Raw genomic sequence first — 16459 nt, forward strand, 5'->3', positions numbered from 1 at the left:
CGCATATTTATTACACGTTAAAAAATAATTCTTGAAAAGCGTCATCGAAATATATATTTACTTATTATAACAAGACCTTTTTCACAGTGCAGTATACGTATATTTTATATTAGAAAAATTACCCAGCGTTTATTGAAATTGTATATTTGGACTCAAAACTACTACAAACCAATGTTATTCAACAGAAAAATGCATCCCGAAAAAAGAAGACGATTGTTCTATGACGCCATTTTGAAAAATGATTAAAACTTCGTCAACTTCAAGGGCTCAAAACTGCTCGGAGAAAATAAATTTTTACGGTGATAATCGTATTCCTTGTCCTCAAATATAATTCAAACACATACTTTCAAAAGTAAATATTCAACTGATACGCCAAAAACATTGAATTATTTCATGACGCCATTATGACGCCTTGCCACTTAAGTGGTTAAACGTTTGAAGCTGAAAAACAATTTTCACACAAATCCTGCAAAGGTACTTACATTTTCAATTCTCAAAGATTTTTGACCACCTTGTCGTGCCTATTTCACCAATCTCCCAGAATCCATGTAAACAACACAGTTACAAATAAACTACGAAAGAGAATGAATGATAAAATAATTGTAAATCGAAATCGGTGAATATTCGTCACCACGCACTCTTCTCCGTACTTTTCGCGAGGCCCCGAGCTTCCTGATTCATTTCATAAATCGACGCACGTCATTTGGGACTTGCGGCACTTTTTGAGCCACCTGCTAGCGACACCGTACGGAATATTTTCGAACAACTGAGACGCCAATCGATAGATAACACTGGTTGAATATAGAATTCTGTGGGTTGAATTTAATTCTACCGAAGGCTGCCGCAACAGTAATCGAAGCACACGATTGGCTGCTTTCTAATTTATACTTGAAAGCCATTGGCGTATTGGCGTTTATTCTCGAACACGATTGGCAAACACAAGTCCATGGACCGCAGCGTTTAATATCAGCTGTGAAATGACATAACTGGACATAACCTCTCGGGTATTTAAAGCGCATCGTGCTCTGCGGGAATGTAGATAAAGTGAATAAATACTATGTCTATTAGTGTCGAAAACGCCGGCGTTTGGGTCGCATAATTAGATGGATTCATAATGCACAAATTCATTTTGTCATATCGGGGAATAAAGTTCCTGCGACAGTTTGGGGTTAGATTGGACTCAGCTCAGGATCTGAAGAGCCCACAGATTTTAGCAGCATGTACAACCAGTTGCAATTTGCCCCAGGTGCAGTTCTACAGCGCTTGGAAGAAGGCGAACGATGCGTCGATCAGAATATTTTACGAGTACGAAGAAGGATGCGACAGCGACGCAGACAACTCGCAGGCCAAGTGGGATAGCGTTGAAAACAGGTATGCGCACCGCATTCTGGAGCAGAGAAAAGCTTACAAAGCGACAATTGTCTATCCACCCAAGGGGTTTGAAAACCAAATCATATCTACGGACGAGGTGGACAAGTTAACGCGGACGAATTGGAGGCTCGAGAGTATCGCGAAGCTGGTCGAGAGCTTCAGGAAAATATCTCAATACGCCTTTCAGAACAACGAGAACATATACGCTGAAAAGTACCAGCTCATCATGCTGACCCTGGCGACAAACTGCAAAATATTCAGCGATGAACAGCTCAGCCATGTCCTCCGCTCGCTCATGCTCTGGTTCATAGAATGCAGCGAACAGGATTCCAACTTTTCACATCTTTACAGAGTCCTTGACCAGGAATGCATGGCTCGAGCCGAAAATTGGTCTCATTCACAGCTCCTTCTGATCTCCGACCACTGGTACAGGCTCAGATTGATACGAAAGTCAAGATTCATGAAACACGCTATAATCAACCTCGGTAACAATGTATCGGATCTTTCGCAATCCCATTTAGTGCAGCTTTTGTTCTACATCGGCATAGCTCGCAGCGGACTTGTTAACTTTAAGGAAATTCAAGTCAGACTCAACCCCCTGGTGTACAATTTGGACGTCGACGAATTAGCCATCATTGCACTTGGGTTCTTCAAAAGCCAGAATCCGATTAGGGATCGTATGCTGCTCACAACCATGATTAAGAAAACGACTCAAAAAATTGACGTCATCGAGGACATCAGTTTGGCTGCTATGCTCAAAATCACTCGGTAGGTTCATTTTCGATGAACTTGTGAAATAAAAGAGGTAAATTTTTGAGCTTGAGAGCCAGGTAAATTCGAGAAATTTCATGTCCAATAAAATAATTCTAGTCTGTTTCGTGTGTTTTTCAGCTTTAGCATCCACCACAATGACCTCAGGCACCTCTGCAAATTATTGGAGTGCACGATACCCCAGATACCACGACTCTCGATGACCTGCTTGTCTCACGTTGTATTGGCTGCTGCGACTAAAAGCTTATTTTATGCAGAATTGTTGAATGCCGCCACAGTGAGGTGAGCGCAATAATTACAGTGCAATGACGTCAGTCTATTGCCTAACTATACCTGTACTATTTGATTTTTTTAGATTCTATAGGGAAATGTCCAAGGTCAGGATGAAGGATATAAATTCGTTAGTTTTTGCTCTTTCCTCATTTCACTACGTTCCCGAAAAGCAACCGAACATCCTTAATGCGATCATAGATGAACTGAACGCATCTAAACGTGAGCCTGAAATGAAGAGGTGTGTGTTCGATTCATGTGCTCTTTGACGAAAAAGAAAATCGCCAATTCCTGATTGAAAACTTTTATACAGGTACCCGGACTGCCTTGCAAAGTGCCTGCATAGCCTTAGCTTACTTAACAAACACCCGAAAAATTTAATAGCCAGAGTGTTGGATCCTAAGAACATCGAAAAAGTGTACGGATCGAACGTGAACATAAGACGGGAAATATTTGCTCTAGACTTGGATGTCGAGACTGAAATGCCAGACTATAGCGGCCCGAGACTCGACATGCATTCGCGGGAAAGCATCGCCATGGTAAAAGCTCGCGGAAGCCAAAACCTGAACCATTGTCTCCAGTTCCTTAAGTCGATGTACGAAGTTTTCGATTTTTTCAGATGATGACGGACCCTCTGCCGAATTTTAAGGGTCTGCAACTCAACTTTTCCGATTACTTGATGTTAGATGTGATAAGAGTCTGCGAGGTACATGCTTTACTTTACTCAGTTTTCAAACCTTTCTTGTCATCAACTTGTCTAAAATGAATGTTGTATTCATCTGTTCCAAGGAATACCTAGGCTCGAAGAAAATGGTCCACGTAGATCACGTATTGCCGCAATACTACCACCCAGACATAATCGTTTGCCTGGACGACAAGAAGCGTCCTGTTCCCATCAGCTCGGTGTTGTCAAAGATACCTTTTGGAAGCGTTAAACGGGCTCCAAAAATCGACGCAGATGGTACCAAATGGTTAGCTGTAGTGATAGGCACCCGAAATGCGCTTGCGAAAAATACTAACCGTGTACTAGGACATTTTTGCGCTAAGCAGAGGCAGCTTGAATATATCGGCTACGATCCTTTTTTGGTACGTTTCTACTGTAGATCGATATTCTCATAATGGTACTAATTTTGTGTAATAACTGTTTCTTCAATGTTGTGTTGTTTTTACAGATATTTTGGCAGGACTGGAGCCAGCTCAAAAACGACGAACAAAAGTTCAAATACCTACAGTGCAAAGTTTTCTGCTAATCTGAACACTCATCGTCATCAGTATCGGTACGAATTTTATTGGGTAATTTTTTTCTCTTTTTTTCATCTTCCGTCATCATCGAGACACCTTTGAGTGTTCAAAATTTTGTCCGGGAGCACGATGCCGCCATTTGTATATATATACACACACATATATATATATTACATACATATATATATATATATCTATATATATATAGAGAAATATAAAGTAATGTAAAGAAGTTTAAAAGTCTATCACGTACACTTAATAAACTTCGTTCGTAAATAATTAATATAAACAACATACTCGTTATATTACGTCGAAATAGTTTACTTTCGATCGTTGCGCGTTGTTCCGCTCCTTCACGATTATGAAGGGTCTGGAAGGCGAACAGATTTTCTTCTTATCCGATGACGCACTCTTTTTATCACCTATGCAGACTCGCGGCTTGCGTTCTTTCGCGGGTAAATTAGCTGGCGATGCGGACGCTCCGCATGTCGATTTCTTGCATATTCGGGCCTTGAGTTTTTTGCACACTTTTCTGTCGCACACCTTCTTAACCAGGTAAACCGGCGACCTGGGCGGTTCTAATGCCGGTGAAAACAACAGGTCTCCAACCTGCAGGAGAACGTTATCGATACCAAAAATCGGTTGGTCAATTCATTGCAAAAAATTATCAGAATACAGGAGGATTCATGTTTTTTACAGTAGCAATAGTTTCCGGAAATATATAATACGTGCCTTTCGCTGAAGAAGCTGATCCGCGTTAGTGACGTCGGGACACGGCCGTTTTTTCTGTTGAGAGAAAAAAAAAATGACAATTAGATTGTAACAAAATCGGCGCAAGACCCGAAAAATCTTGATTGCATCGATCAAAAAGAAGAGAGAAAAAGCCAACTCACAGGCAACTGCTTTTTGGGCCGAACTTTTTTAGAAATTTTTATGTTTCCAGTTCTCCTTCTGGAACCAGCTAACTTCCGTTTCTTCTGTAGAAGAACAGGGGGTTACTTTCCAGATATTTATAATACTATGTTCGGCATAAAATCGAGTCTGAATCTGTTTTCCTCACCCGTAACGACTTGGATTTCAAGTCGCCGAGGTCCTTGCTGGTCCTGAGAGCGTCAGAGTAAGAACGCCAGTCTTCAACCTCTTCGCCCTCTGCCGATTGCTTAACTTCAACGTAATGCGAGATATCGCTGTGATATAAGCTGAGATCCTTCGCCGAACCCCGATCACTTATCAAACTGTCTTCGTCCTGTTCCCAGTAAATTCCCGCCCCCTCACCGTCGTCCGACATCCTGGGAAAAATCAACATCATCAGTGTCAAATTTCAATGATTTCTAGTCAAATTTTTGTTGTGATATCCCAATTTCTATGCAGGGAACGCATTTTGACAAATTCCAATCTCTCTCAAAGAAATCTATCCTAGTATTTTATAACCCGCAGTACCATCAGAAAGAAAATATTACGCATAAATGCCAGAAGTCTTTAGATTTGCGATGCAAAGTGAAATTCTGAGAAAAAATATGAATCTTCTCTTGAAATTCGTCCAAATGCCATCTATCACTCGGCTTGATGAGGAAAAGCCTGAAAAATTAAAGCTCAGAATTTTTCAGGTTTTCAGCACAAAGTAAAAAAAAAACGAAGGAACGTGAGACTGTGTAGAATTTTTTGAAATTCGTATCACACTGTCAAAATAAGTCAAATTTTTTTCTTAAAACTGGCTGAAGCATGGTATACTTCTGAGCAATTAAAAAAAATCATTCTTTTCACCAGTCTGATGATCGTGATACCAAGCTCTCCAGAGTGCTTGCCGATCGTATCCTCCGCGTAATGGTGTAGGTTCCTTTCGGCGGAACGCAGACCGTCATCATCAGGTTATCGGGATCCTCATCTTCGTATTCGCCCGACGACATTGGTTCACAGACGACTTCTCGACTTGAATAAAGAGCGAAAAATTATTCGGGTCTGAAGTTTGACAATATGGCGTCGACCCGAGTGAACAGCTGATCATTCTGGGCGAAGCAAAGGCAAATTACAAGTATCTCAAGCTATGGAGAACTTCGTGCAAGCCGTTAGACTTCTGCTTTATCACATTCGTTGCAAATTGTAGCAAAATAAGTGGTTCAAACTAGTTTTATAATTAAATATGAGCTGCTTGATGCATGATCGGAGTTTCTGAAATCCGACGGCAGTTTCGGAAACGTCGAATATCGATAGAAAATGGCGGCTCAATATCGTTAATTCGTCACGTAGACTTGAATTTAACTTTTAAACTTCACTGAATCTTACAAGACTGCCATCTCCGAGTCGCGGTCCCCTCCGCAGACGTCTAGGACACCACACACGGGTATCAGATTTTCTGCATCCGACTCTGCTCGAGGTTCGAATTCGCCTTGAGATTTGGAAACGCATATAGAGTATTCCGCCGGATCAGAACTGTAGGATAAAATGTTTTTAGGCTGGAAACCTGATTTTGAATATTAATGAGAATTTTTTTAGGTACGAACAAAATGAAATTTTTGCTTTCAAAAGAAGCATCCTGATATACATATACACTCGTGAAAAAATAAACGCAAGTGTGACAAAGAAATTTCTGGCGCGTGATTTAAAAAAAATGATTGACAAAGAGTCAAGTTGGTGTAGCTTCAAGAGTGAACCAACGAATTCGCCGATTATCGACGAAGTCTATAAAGTTCACGATAGCTGCAGGTTACTCTTTTATTACATAGAATTAATTCGATCGTTGTATCCTTTGCCAGAGTTATTGAAAAATAGATGAAAATTTTGTTTGTTTTTCACTGTCATCTAACAATCGACTTCCTTCTCCCTCAATCCTTCGGCTACAAAGGCCCGTTGCAGCCCTGCAGCGTCCTATACGTACCGGTTATAATACCTTTACATAATTTTCCACTTAGTAATACTTTCTCGCAGTCGTAATAAAATTGTTTAGATTAAATTATCGACTGGTATAGAGGTATCTCGTAACATAGCCAGGTATACGAAGATTTTGGTTGTCGCTTCTCGATAATAATTACTATGCGTGCATGTATATAATGTTGGACCCACCTTCCTCCCAATTCCGTCTTGGCGTCTTCACTTTCCTTCGAAGATCGTCGCCTCGTGTCAAGGACGACGCTCGTATCTCTTTCGAAAGTGAAAATTCTGTGGGGGAAGCGAATGCGGGGTGGGAGGGAGAAAAGAAATAAATTAATGCAGGAATAAATAAATAGAAATAAAATCGAATAGAAAGTTCTTCTTCTTCCGTACGGCTGTTTAGCCGAGGAGAAAAGTCGTTTCCGGTACTTGGTCGAATTCCGTGAAAATTTGCGTTTTTTATTGGTAAACAAACCGACGGCCTCACCTTTTCCACCAACTCTCCGGCGAATCCGTCGACATTGGCAACCTGTACGGCAGCTCGGGAGGCTGCGACGACCAATTTTCATTGAGCCAAGGCTGGTATCCTGTCGGCTCCAATTCCCCCCTTCGACAGTATTTCATTATCCATTTGATCTCGTCTGCCGTTGGGATTCTGATTATCTATATTAATTTTTGTGTTTCTTTATGCATTTATTTCGTACGTATATGAATTTTCTTGTTCATTAGAACTCGGTATTGTTGAGATTTTTTTTCGAAAAATTATACATGTTTGCAAAAATATTTAAAATTAATCAGACGAATTTTTTGGATCTACTTCTGATAGTTTTTTTCTTGTGATAATCTCTAATAAAGCGACAAGATCGAGGGACTTTTCCCTTCGAAATCGAATTGGTGATTCCAATTCACAAACATTCATCCCGATCAGTGATTTCTATCTTACTATGTGATTTTTATTAATTTCGAGTGTACCGAGTGATCATCGATGATATCCGAGCGTTCTAAGCGATTTTCAGCAATCACCAAACTAGTTAGAATCACAAGTAGTTATAATAAATCAACATGAGTATCTTAGTCACGTTCGAAAATGAATGAAAATCAATTGGTGAACTGGATCATCAATGAAAACGCGTAGTAAGATGGCAATCAATAGAATCTTAACGAATTGAAACCATTTGTCGTTTACCGCAAAACATCCAACGAATTTCATGATTTCCAACCCTATCATGAGATATTAAGTAATTCGCGACGATTTAGAATAGTTTCAGCTATCTCGATTGATCTCTAAGCATTTCAAATATAAAGATAATTTTTTTTTAATTTACGATTTGATTTTAAAGTATTCAATTTATGACTTCCTTGAGTGAATATTTCTCCCCTTGGAGAAGATTTTTCGAAAAAAAAATCATATAACGCTTATCGCGAATAGAAAGTAAGAAATTTATAAAGAACTTTTTAAAATAGTCTGCATCCGAGTAATACAGACAGCTTTGCCAAGAAAAATATCACCTTTGAAGGCCTATCGAAATTCGTTACGCAGAGGGTCGAGGGATCGAAAATTCCATCGCCCGTGTCGTAACAGCCCGCAGGAATCACTTTGGTCGGTTGATGTTGCGTTTTTAGGGACCTTCCAGCCGGATTAAGGCCGTTCAATTTCGACTGATTGAATCTGTGCAAAATTTTTACCCGTCGTCAAATGTATCTGAATATGGTAACATGATTTTGTAAATTGGTACAAAAGACTTTTCGGATAGAAAAAAAAAACTCTTTGAAGTTCGTAATTTCCTTCTTGATATTGAATCTACGTGACTATAAACTTTCTAAACATAAACGGAGAGTATAAGTAAATGTTCACTTTATTTATAACTATCAAATTCCAAATTCGATTTAGCCGAGACGAAGTTTCTGGAATTTCATGGATATTAATCGTAAGCGTAATTTCTCAGGCTTGTTGAGAATTTAGTGAGAAAAGTAGCAGACGGAAATTAGCGATTCGAAAAATTTCACAGAATCAAGAAAGGTTTTAACAGCGAGCATAATTTAAAATTCAGAACTCCACGGATATTATTCGTACAAGTTGCAGAAATTTTTTTACCGACAATTAAAAAGTACATTGTGAAAAGCAGCATGTGAGCATTTCGGTTTAAACAATCACGAGCGATTTAAATACGCCAGCGATAAAATATGGCTCGCCTGAGAAATTGATCATCTTGGAATACATCGTAGAATAATTATCGGTAAATCATATTCAATGCGAAAGTAGTAGTGCTTTCGCCTGGATCGAGGAGCGCCGACCCTGAGGTCTCTTAGGGCAAAAATCAGGGGAATTTCTCTGCACGGAACGTGAAAGTCTCGTAATTCAACTTCCTCCTCCCCCCTCGGCCGCATAATTAATCTGTCAGTAGCGACGCGTTGATTAAACCAAACGACGATGAAGAACGAATTTTTGCGATGCAGTCGCGGGGCAATTTGCAGACCTTTCGAAAGGTTCGCGATTGCTCAAATGCTGCGAAGAACGAAATAAAACAAGAAATTATGCCTCGCGATATTTCGATTTCTTTGAAGGTATTAGTCCAAAGAATTTGGTGCTCGATTTTTGTGCTAATTTTGAGTAGCGGCTATTCATAAGAAGGTTTCTTAATAATCAACGATTACACGTTTGAACCATCCTGGTTTAATCTTGATTTTGAACTTAAAAATTCGAAACATGATCTGTGATTGTTAAACTCTGTATCTGCTTATTTTCCTCGAAACGTCGTTTTTCCAAACGTTTATTTTTATCTGATACTTAGTATTGAAATAAGATAAAATTACGAGAATCGTGGTGAAATAGTACATTATGTAACAAGGGAATAAAGTCGGAGATTATTCCCGTGGGTGAATTGCGCTCGGGCAGTAATCGCCCAAGGGAATAGTCGACTTTTATTCCTGTGTTACGTATAGGACTTTATTTCCGACTCAACTCTGGCTGGAATATTTATTTGAAAATTTGGATTTTTAAATTGGGGCAATTGTCTGCTCCCGCTTTTTCTGGATTTGAATTCGCGAGAAATATGATCTCATATTTAGGAAAAAATATTCCCCTTTCGTACCGCTTTTAAGGTCAAAAAATTGAACATCACGGTTGCGTCGAGAATAAAAGGAAATTACCACTTCTCTTAATCAATTGGTTAGAAGGAAAACAAACTTCAATTCGCGAAATATCGGCGTTCTAACGGCTCACCGACGATCCGGAAATTTGCAGTAGGCCCAGTTCTCCGCCTCGTATATCAAACCGTCGCTGAAAGTGTATCTCCACTTCTGAAGCTGACCACGACTCCAAACTCCGTCTATCTTCTGCTTTCCCGGATACTCGAGCCTCCCCTGACCATGCTGCATGCCATCCCACATTTCACCCTCGTACAGAACGTCTTGAGGGATTAAAATGCGGTTGAAAACTAGTCAAAATCAAGAATTTTTTCACGCGACAAACAAAATTGAAAGCATTTTTAAAATGAAATTTGAGAAACATTTTCACTTGATTTTCACTGACGATTTTAATGATAAATTGCGGAGCCTGGTCTTGCAAGTGAAAGTGGAAGTAATTTTTATATTTTTATAGTTTTTTTTTTTATAGATTTTTATTTATTGAAACCGAGAAAAATATTTTAAAAAATTCCATCACTTAAGGTTTTTTCTTCAACTCGTGTTTGTAGTTTTATTCAGAGTGAAACTCCCGTTTAAATCGAAACGTGGTATCCTATTCTTGATTCTAAAAATTCTATGCAAAAGTGATTACTTATTTTCATTTAATATGTATTAGAGTGAGACTCGAGAATACATAGAAACAGGGAAACAGAAGTGTTCGGAGAAGTATCAAAGAGAAGAAGAAAAGGATTCACAGGCAAAAAGGATGAACACTGAATGTTGAATACATTTCAGGAAGAAATTATTTGTTTAATTTTATAAGAAATATTCTTTATTTCATTGTAATTTAATGGTGGTTTTTTTCACTATTGCTATCCTTTTTTTATGCAAACACCTTGTACTTTGCAAAAATACTGTACGTTATGGAGGGAAATGGAAGTCATAATATTTACCAAAAACCTCCCATAAAGCTGAAGTAAAATATTTTTTGTGCAGACTTGCGTAATGAAACCAACTTGTGACACAGATTTACAGTAATAATGTTTTCAGAAGTTAATATACAGTTAAACGAAACGAATAGCCAAATTTTCTCCCTCGTTAAAACCTCTGATATCATTTCTATTTATATACCTTTGAATAAAAATGTTGCAAACCGATAAAAGATCGATAATTATCTCGAGCGAAAGAACAAAGTTCTCTAAATCCTATTGCATCGTTTCATCTCTATAATTCAATCATGCGATTCGATCCGTCAATACAATCAGTCGCACAAAATTTATTTTACAAGGTTCGAAAAAGTTGAAGTAAAGCAAACAACGATAGAATTCCCGCCGCCGATCCTTAATCCAGGATCAGCGATTAATAATGTTTCGAGTGAGACTTTTCTTGTCATTTCTTCATGATTTGAACAGGTAGCAGCGTAAGATGAATTGTAGCGAACGTTTTGTTGAATAATTATAGAGATCAAATTTATTTTTATCTCCTCAAACAAAACATGTTGTGATTGTAATTAGTAAATAGTTGATAAACTTAATATCTGATTTGGCTGTAAATAAAAATTGTGTAAGAAAAACAGTCTCAGTGACCAAGGTAAGATGTATAGTTTATTATTACACGTGAAAATGATTTTATGAAAGAGTTTTTTAAAAAATTTTAATCAACAAAGTTTCACCTATTATATTTTCTAACATTACAATTTGGTTTGAATTATGTATTAATAATTTATTATACTCTCACGTTTAGTGATTGGATGATTGATGGTATTTGATTTTTTTTTTTTTTATTTCACATTGAATCCTGGCAGAATTTTTTATTTGCCATATTGTTGAAATCAAGTGAAATATTTTTTCCAGCGGAATTTAACAACATATAAATTCACGCTGAGCGTATTATTTAAAAAGTTTTATTCGCTTAACCGTTAACTGTTACAGTCAAGTATTTTGAATTTCTTAATTCGTTGATCATAAATTAAGGCGATTTCCTGTATCAGTGGCACGTTTAGACAATATAACCGTTATTTGCAAACATACCGTAAAACTAATTCGTTTAACAAAATATGTATCCGCAACGCATGAGTTTATCCGAATTAATTAACATCTCGTATTGATATATGCGTAAGGATATGTTTCATAAGCGCTGCGGTTTTGACATGGGTATAAATTCTTTTCGGCTCTAAAGTAGAAAGAAGAAATTAATTACAGAATTAAAAACCGTACGTGAACGTGACTGCGCGGCTTAACTCGCGAAGCACGAAGTTTGTACAAAAAACTTATCAACTCTCCGGCGTGGAAATTAGAACAGCTCGCTATCCGATTAAAAAAAAAAAAAAAAGACAACAAATTTGCAATATTCAGACGTTAGCGAAAACTTTTGCACAAAAAAACTAGAAGAGCCAGCACTTTCGGGTTTGCCCGCGTCCAAACGATCGCGATGACATAATTTTTATTTATCTTACACAATTAATCAACCTTGACGGCGGGTTCAACTTTCTTACCGTGCGGCATTCGGTATCTTCCGACTCCTGCCATGCCCAGAGCATCCCAAGTTCCCTTGTATCGAGATCCATCGACAAAAATCGCCTCGCCTTTTACCTCCCTCAAATCACCGACGAACTTGCGACTAGTCTCAATCGGTTCCCAGTTAGAGTTGGAACTCTTTTGAAAACAAGGATTCAAAATTGAAAACTCGTATTTACCCTTGGGAATTTTTGTAAAAAAAATAATGTACCTCCTGATAATTCAAATGATTATGATTCGTGTCCACAGATTGGAATTTTTTTTTAACGTCACTATTGCCGATTATTTGTAAAAACTCTGCAGAGAATTCTGCAAACAATTTTGCTATAATTTATAAATTTATATCGTTTATGATGTATGTATGAAATTCTTAGTTATCGTTAACTCTTCTATGATATTCTGTTAACATTGTTCCATCAATTCTCCGAATTCTTCGAAGCTTCTTTTTCATGCGATAGCTTATTTCTGAAATAAGTACACTGAGAGAAAGTTTTAGTTCCAATTACCGCTCGGTCCTTAACTATTTTCATTTTTTACCACAATCGAAAAATGTAGTTCTATGTACAAAATGAAAATTAGTCTTGTAAATGTTACCAGAAAGTCTAGTATCCGTTACTATTCTTTCTCATTACGATCACTGTTACTATATTTTCATGTAACCGTTGCGAAAATTTAATGCTTGCGCAACAATAAATTGACGTTAAAGCCTTGTTTAACTAAAAAAGTAGAGTAAACCGAACAAACTGACTTTGCGTTGCAATTACCAAAAAGAATCGACAATAGCGCAAAATGGTTACGCGTACCTCGTTTTTCGTAATTCCAACAATATTCAAACAGTTTTTTCAACGATACCTGTTTTACTGAATTTTTTTAGTCACTGTAACAAACGAAATTTTTCTCATTGTATCAATGTTTGTGAATTTTCGCAGGGAAATCATACGCGATTCGCCGTAAAACTTTCAGTCCTGGGTGATTTTTGAGAATCCCTGAACTGCTGTTCCTTCCCTTTCAAAATTGAAACTCGTATAATTTCGCAGAATCATAGAATAAAAAAAGTCCTAATTGCGTTAACGAAGCTGCAACGAAACCACAAAACCTTTTGCAAAAATTTTCCCTTACGGAGACTTTAGTGGATATTTGTATATGAATAGTATAAATGATCTTAAAGATCGAATAACTCAAGACAACCATCTCAATTTTTTTTCTTACTCGGTCAGACGAGTTCCTCTGCGAATTCTCCTCATACTCGAATCCATCCGAAATTCGTAAGTCATAACTCAATTCCCCGTTTGGCTCACGACTCGATTCCCAACTCGTGTTCGAATTTTGGCCTGGTTTCATTTTCTCCGGCTTTTCGAAGCGAAAATCGCGGTCCTCTACATCTGTAACTGTAAAATCTGAAGATAATTCACTCGACTCGTGGTAAAATATTTCGAGTATTGACCTCTGCTGGGAAGAAAAATTCCCCGATAAGTTTTAGCGAATTATTTCGCCCAGATTTTCTCATCATAAAATAAATGTACGTGGGGCAAATCGTATCGATAAAAATAACGCAATCATTGATTTCATTTTAAATTCAACTACATGTCAACAGAGAGTTAAAAAATTTTTAATGTCATTTTAGTCGTCGTTCTCTTTAAAATTAATTTTAAAGAGAAAATCGATATTCCAATAACACGAACATTTTTGGCTAAAAAGTTCGGTTTCACGAAAATCTTTGAAACGGTAAAAAACTTGAAGTGCTTACTCGAAGCAGTATCTTCAATGGCATACAAGTTAGAAATTCTTTAGAAAGAATCAAAAGTCAAACGGTATTATTTTTCACTGAGAATTTCGGATGATGAATATTTTATAATTTTTTGTGCATAATTTCCAGTAGCTACGACACAGCTTTTTTACCGACGAGTGAATTCAATTCCAATTAATCCAAAATACCGTAACGTACCGACTAAAAATTATTCAACAAACGATAAGACAATCGTTTTTTCGAATTCTAAGAGAAAAGTAATGAGGTTTTGTAAAACACATTACTCTATAAAAAATTTATAACTTCCAAATCATTAAAAACGCCTTATTGAGTAAGTGCTTGAAATTTTTGACGTTCGTTAACAGATTTTTGGGGAAGACATTTAAGAAATTAAAGATGTCCAAATTGTCGAAACATCGATTTTTCTCTTTCAAAGTAATTTTGGTTACAGAAAACGTGATTCACAAATACCGTTTTCTTGATACCGAACCGTTGGATTCGGAACAAATCCAATGTTCACGTTATTTGTATTCATGTAACTTTCCAAGATATCGTCGATTGAAATTCTTGGATTGCACGAATTACCAAATCTTTCATACTGAGAATTCCAAAACGGGAATCCGAAAAATTTTGAAAAAATCAGGGAACTTAGTCTCACGTAGTACTCGAAATATCGGAAAGAAAAAAAAATCGAAAGTATGATGTCTAGAAAGCGATCCAGCTGAGATGGATCCTCCCATATAAATATATCATTTAATGTCACCGTTTAACAGACGATGTAGAAAATTATCTTATCGGTTTACGGACGCATATTACTAAAAATAAAACTGATTCGGATATGAACGTGGTGGAAAAATTATTTAGCCAACAGAAACTTGAAAATATTCAGTAGATTTAATCAATCGGTAGAATCGCTTGTTCTTTTAATCAAAATTCACAATCAGGTGAAAATTATTTCATTCAAACACACTGAAGAAACAGAAACTGTTTGGTTTTTTAGGCACACTGATCCCCGAGAGGTTAAGAAAGAAGTACAGAAATTGTTTGTTAATTAAACGACAAGCGTATAAACTTGCCCATTATATCCTCTGTTATCGTAAATCGATATGTAACTACGCATCCAGAATTAATGTCGTTCAAAAGTTTGTGACATAGTTATTTTCCTGGCTCTCACATCTACATTGACTGTCGCACATTAAATGTCACTTTATTATATACTTTTATCAGTAACATTCTTTTATTCCATCGTTACGATTATACGGCATTAGATCCCGACGCTCACTCGATGTGCGATCAGTGTTCCCCATCATCTTTCAACATCCTCTGATTTTTCACTTCCTTTATTATTAAAATTGACAATCAATGAATGAGGAAAAATTATGCCTCGATATATATATATTTTTTTCTTTAATTGTATTCGATTACATTTTTCAAGTGGTTTAGAAAAATTCATAACTTTTTTCGATTGGGAAACCAGTTTCGACTCTGCGCATATAATTTGATTCCACTCGATGTTAGTTCGACGTCCTAGCCTGATGCTTATTACTGTTCACCGGTCGAGATGTATTATGCATATATGCGTAAATGATTTCAAAAAGGGAACCCACAAACTTCCCTAATTGGAATTAAGTGTTCTCCATTAATAGCTGCATAATTAATTGACCGTGTCGGCGCCTGCAGTAGATCTTCGAGTAGGCATGCATGCACTGTCGAAGCGTAAGCTTCATTTTGTGTACAGTCTCTGATACTTGAGCTGTAAATTATTCATACACTCATCCACGGCTAAACTGCATAGTTTTATTTAGTCATTTTTCTGTCAGGGTCAAATTATTTTCACGAAAGATTGTATTTTTAATGAATTGCATGTGTGTATATACGTGCAAATATGTACTGAATTAGAAGAAAAAAAATTGAATATTTTTATATTTATTTATTTATTTATTTTTTTTTTAATTTTTTTAAGAACAGAGTTCGGTTCGAAGTTTGTTAAAATTCGTTAATTTGGCCAAAACCGCCATGATAAACGTACGCTTCCATTTTCAAAACAAATTTTTTCATCAGAAATCACTTTTTATCCGGACAGCGATTTCGTAACGCGCTGATAAATAATACAGCTTAGCCATACAACGAATAATGAGTATCGCACAAAGTCGAAAAATTTTTTGCTAGACTTTCTCACTCGATAAAATAAAAATAAGTACAAAAATATTGAATTGGATTCTTGGCTAATTACATCGGATTCAAAATTTGAGGATGCGAAAAAGCCGCGGTAAGCGATATTGTGAATAAATAAAATGAATAGTAAAAAAAAACAACTGAAAAACACTTCAATCGAGAAAGTACATCAATGACCATACACTTTCCGATTTATTCTTTTTTTTTTCTCCCATTTTCATTTTTCTACTTGCTGGACGTTTTTTGCCTATTTTCGTTTACATTCCAGTTTCGATGGACGCATATTATAACGGTTCGATAACTGTGAACACATGCGGTAATATTGTATGAATATATGCGTGTTTGAAGATTTAAGAAAGCTGCTGAGATGAAT

The 16459-nt window shown here is 36.9% G+C and overlaps 3 protein-coding genes across 4 annotated transcripts in view; 2 read left to right on the top strand and 1 right to left on the bottom strand.

The window, feature by feature from the left end:
- Positions 1 to 1201, top strand: part of LOC124177511 (sugar transporter ERD6-like 4) — a 17059-nt gene extending 15858 nt beyond the window's left edge. Inside the window, exon 4 of the mRNA XM_046559931.1 lies at positions 1190 to 1201. The gene's annotated coding sequence lies outside the window, so the exon portion shown is untranslated. The remainder of the gene's footprint in view (positions 1 to 1189) is intronic.
- On the top strand, positions 945 to 5275 carry LOC124177510 (FAST kinase domain-containing protein 5, mitochondrial-like). Of its 2 annotated transcripts, none has more exons than XM_046559929.1 (7): positions 945 to 2139; positions 2242 to 2424; positions 2498 to 2653; positions 2726 to 2951; positions 3032 to 3118; positions 3202 to 3498; positions 3585 to 5275. In XM_046559929.1, exons 1-7 carry the CDS (start codon positions 1115 to 1117, stop codon positions 3660 to 3662), a joined length of 2052 nt encoding a protein of 683 aa, XP_046415885.1. In that variant the 5' UTR covers positions 945 to 1114; the 3' UTR covers positions 3663 to 5275. The 2 variants fall into 2 exon arrangements, with proteins under 2 accessions (XP_046415885.1, XP_046415886.1); XM_046559930.1 differs by having other exon boundaries at positions 946 to 2139; positions 2263 to 2424.
- On the bottom strand, positions 3955 to 13505 carry LOC124178286. The gene is made up of 12 exons (XM_046561521.1): positions 13374 to 13505; positions 12143 to 12302; positions 9746 to 9932; positions 8032 to 8191; positions 7010 to 7185; positions 6715 to 6810; positions 5938 to 6084; positions 5419 to 5583; positions 4715 to 4943; positions 4548 to 4631; positions 4387 to 4440; positions 3955 to 4263 (listed from the first exon to the last, which is right to left on the bottom strand). The coding sequence occupies exons 1-12, from the start codon at positions 13503 to 13505 to the stop codon at positions 3955 to 3957; spliced, it is 1899 nt and encodes a 632-aa protein (XP_046417477.1).
- Between the last annotated feature and the right edge of the window lie 2954 nt (positions 13506 to 16459).

The sequence above is a fragment of the Neodiprion fabricii genome, chromosome 3 (assembly GCF_021155785.1).
Source record: "Neodiprion fabricii isolate iyNeoFabr1 chromosome 3, iyNeoFabr1.1, whole genome shotgun sequence".
In the NCBI taxonomy this organism is placed as follows: domain Eukaryota; kingdom Metazoa; phylum Arthropoda; class Insecta; order Hymenoptera; family Diprionidae; genus Neodiprion; species Neodiprion fabricii.

Bases quoted from the DNA above. Each gene is read 5' to 3' on its own strand.
- LOC124177510 (XM_046559929.1), top strand. From the start codon at position 1,115: ATGCACAAATTCATTTTGTCATATCGGGGAATAAAGTTCCTGCGACAG. The intron at 2,140-2,241 runs GTAGGTTCATTT...AAATAATTCTAG, and splicing joins GCTATGCTCAAAATCACTCG to TCTGTTTCGTGTGTTTTTCA. The intron at 3,499-3,584 runs GTACGTTTCTAC...TTGTTTTTACAG, and splicing joins TCGGCTACGATCCTTTTTTG to ATATTTTGGCAGGACTGGAG.
- LOC124178286 (XM_046561521.1), bottom strand. From the start codon at position 13,505: ATGAAACCAGGCCAAAATTCGAACACGAGTTGGGAATCGAGTCGTGAG. The intron at 6,811-7,009 runs GTGAGGCCGTCG...CTTCCCCCACAG, and splicing joins CCGGAGAGTTGGTGGAAAAG to AATTTTCACTTTCGAAAGAG. The intron at 5,584-5,937 runs GTAAGATTCAGT...TCTTTATTCAAG, and splicing joins GACTCGGAGATGGCAGTCTT to TCGAGAAGTCGTCTGTGAAC.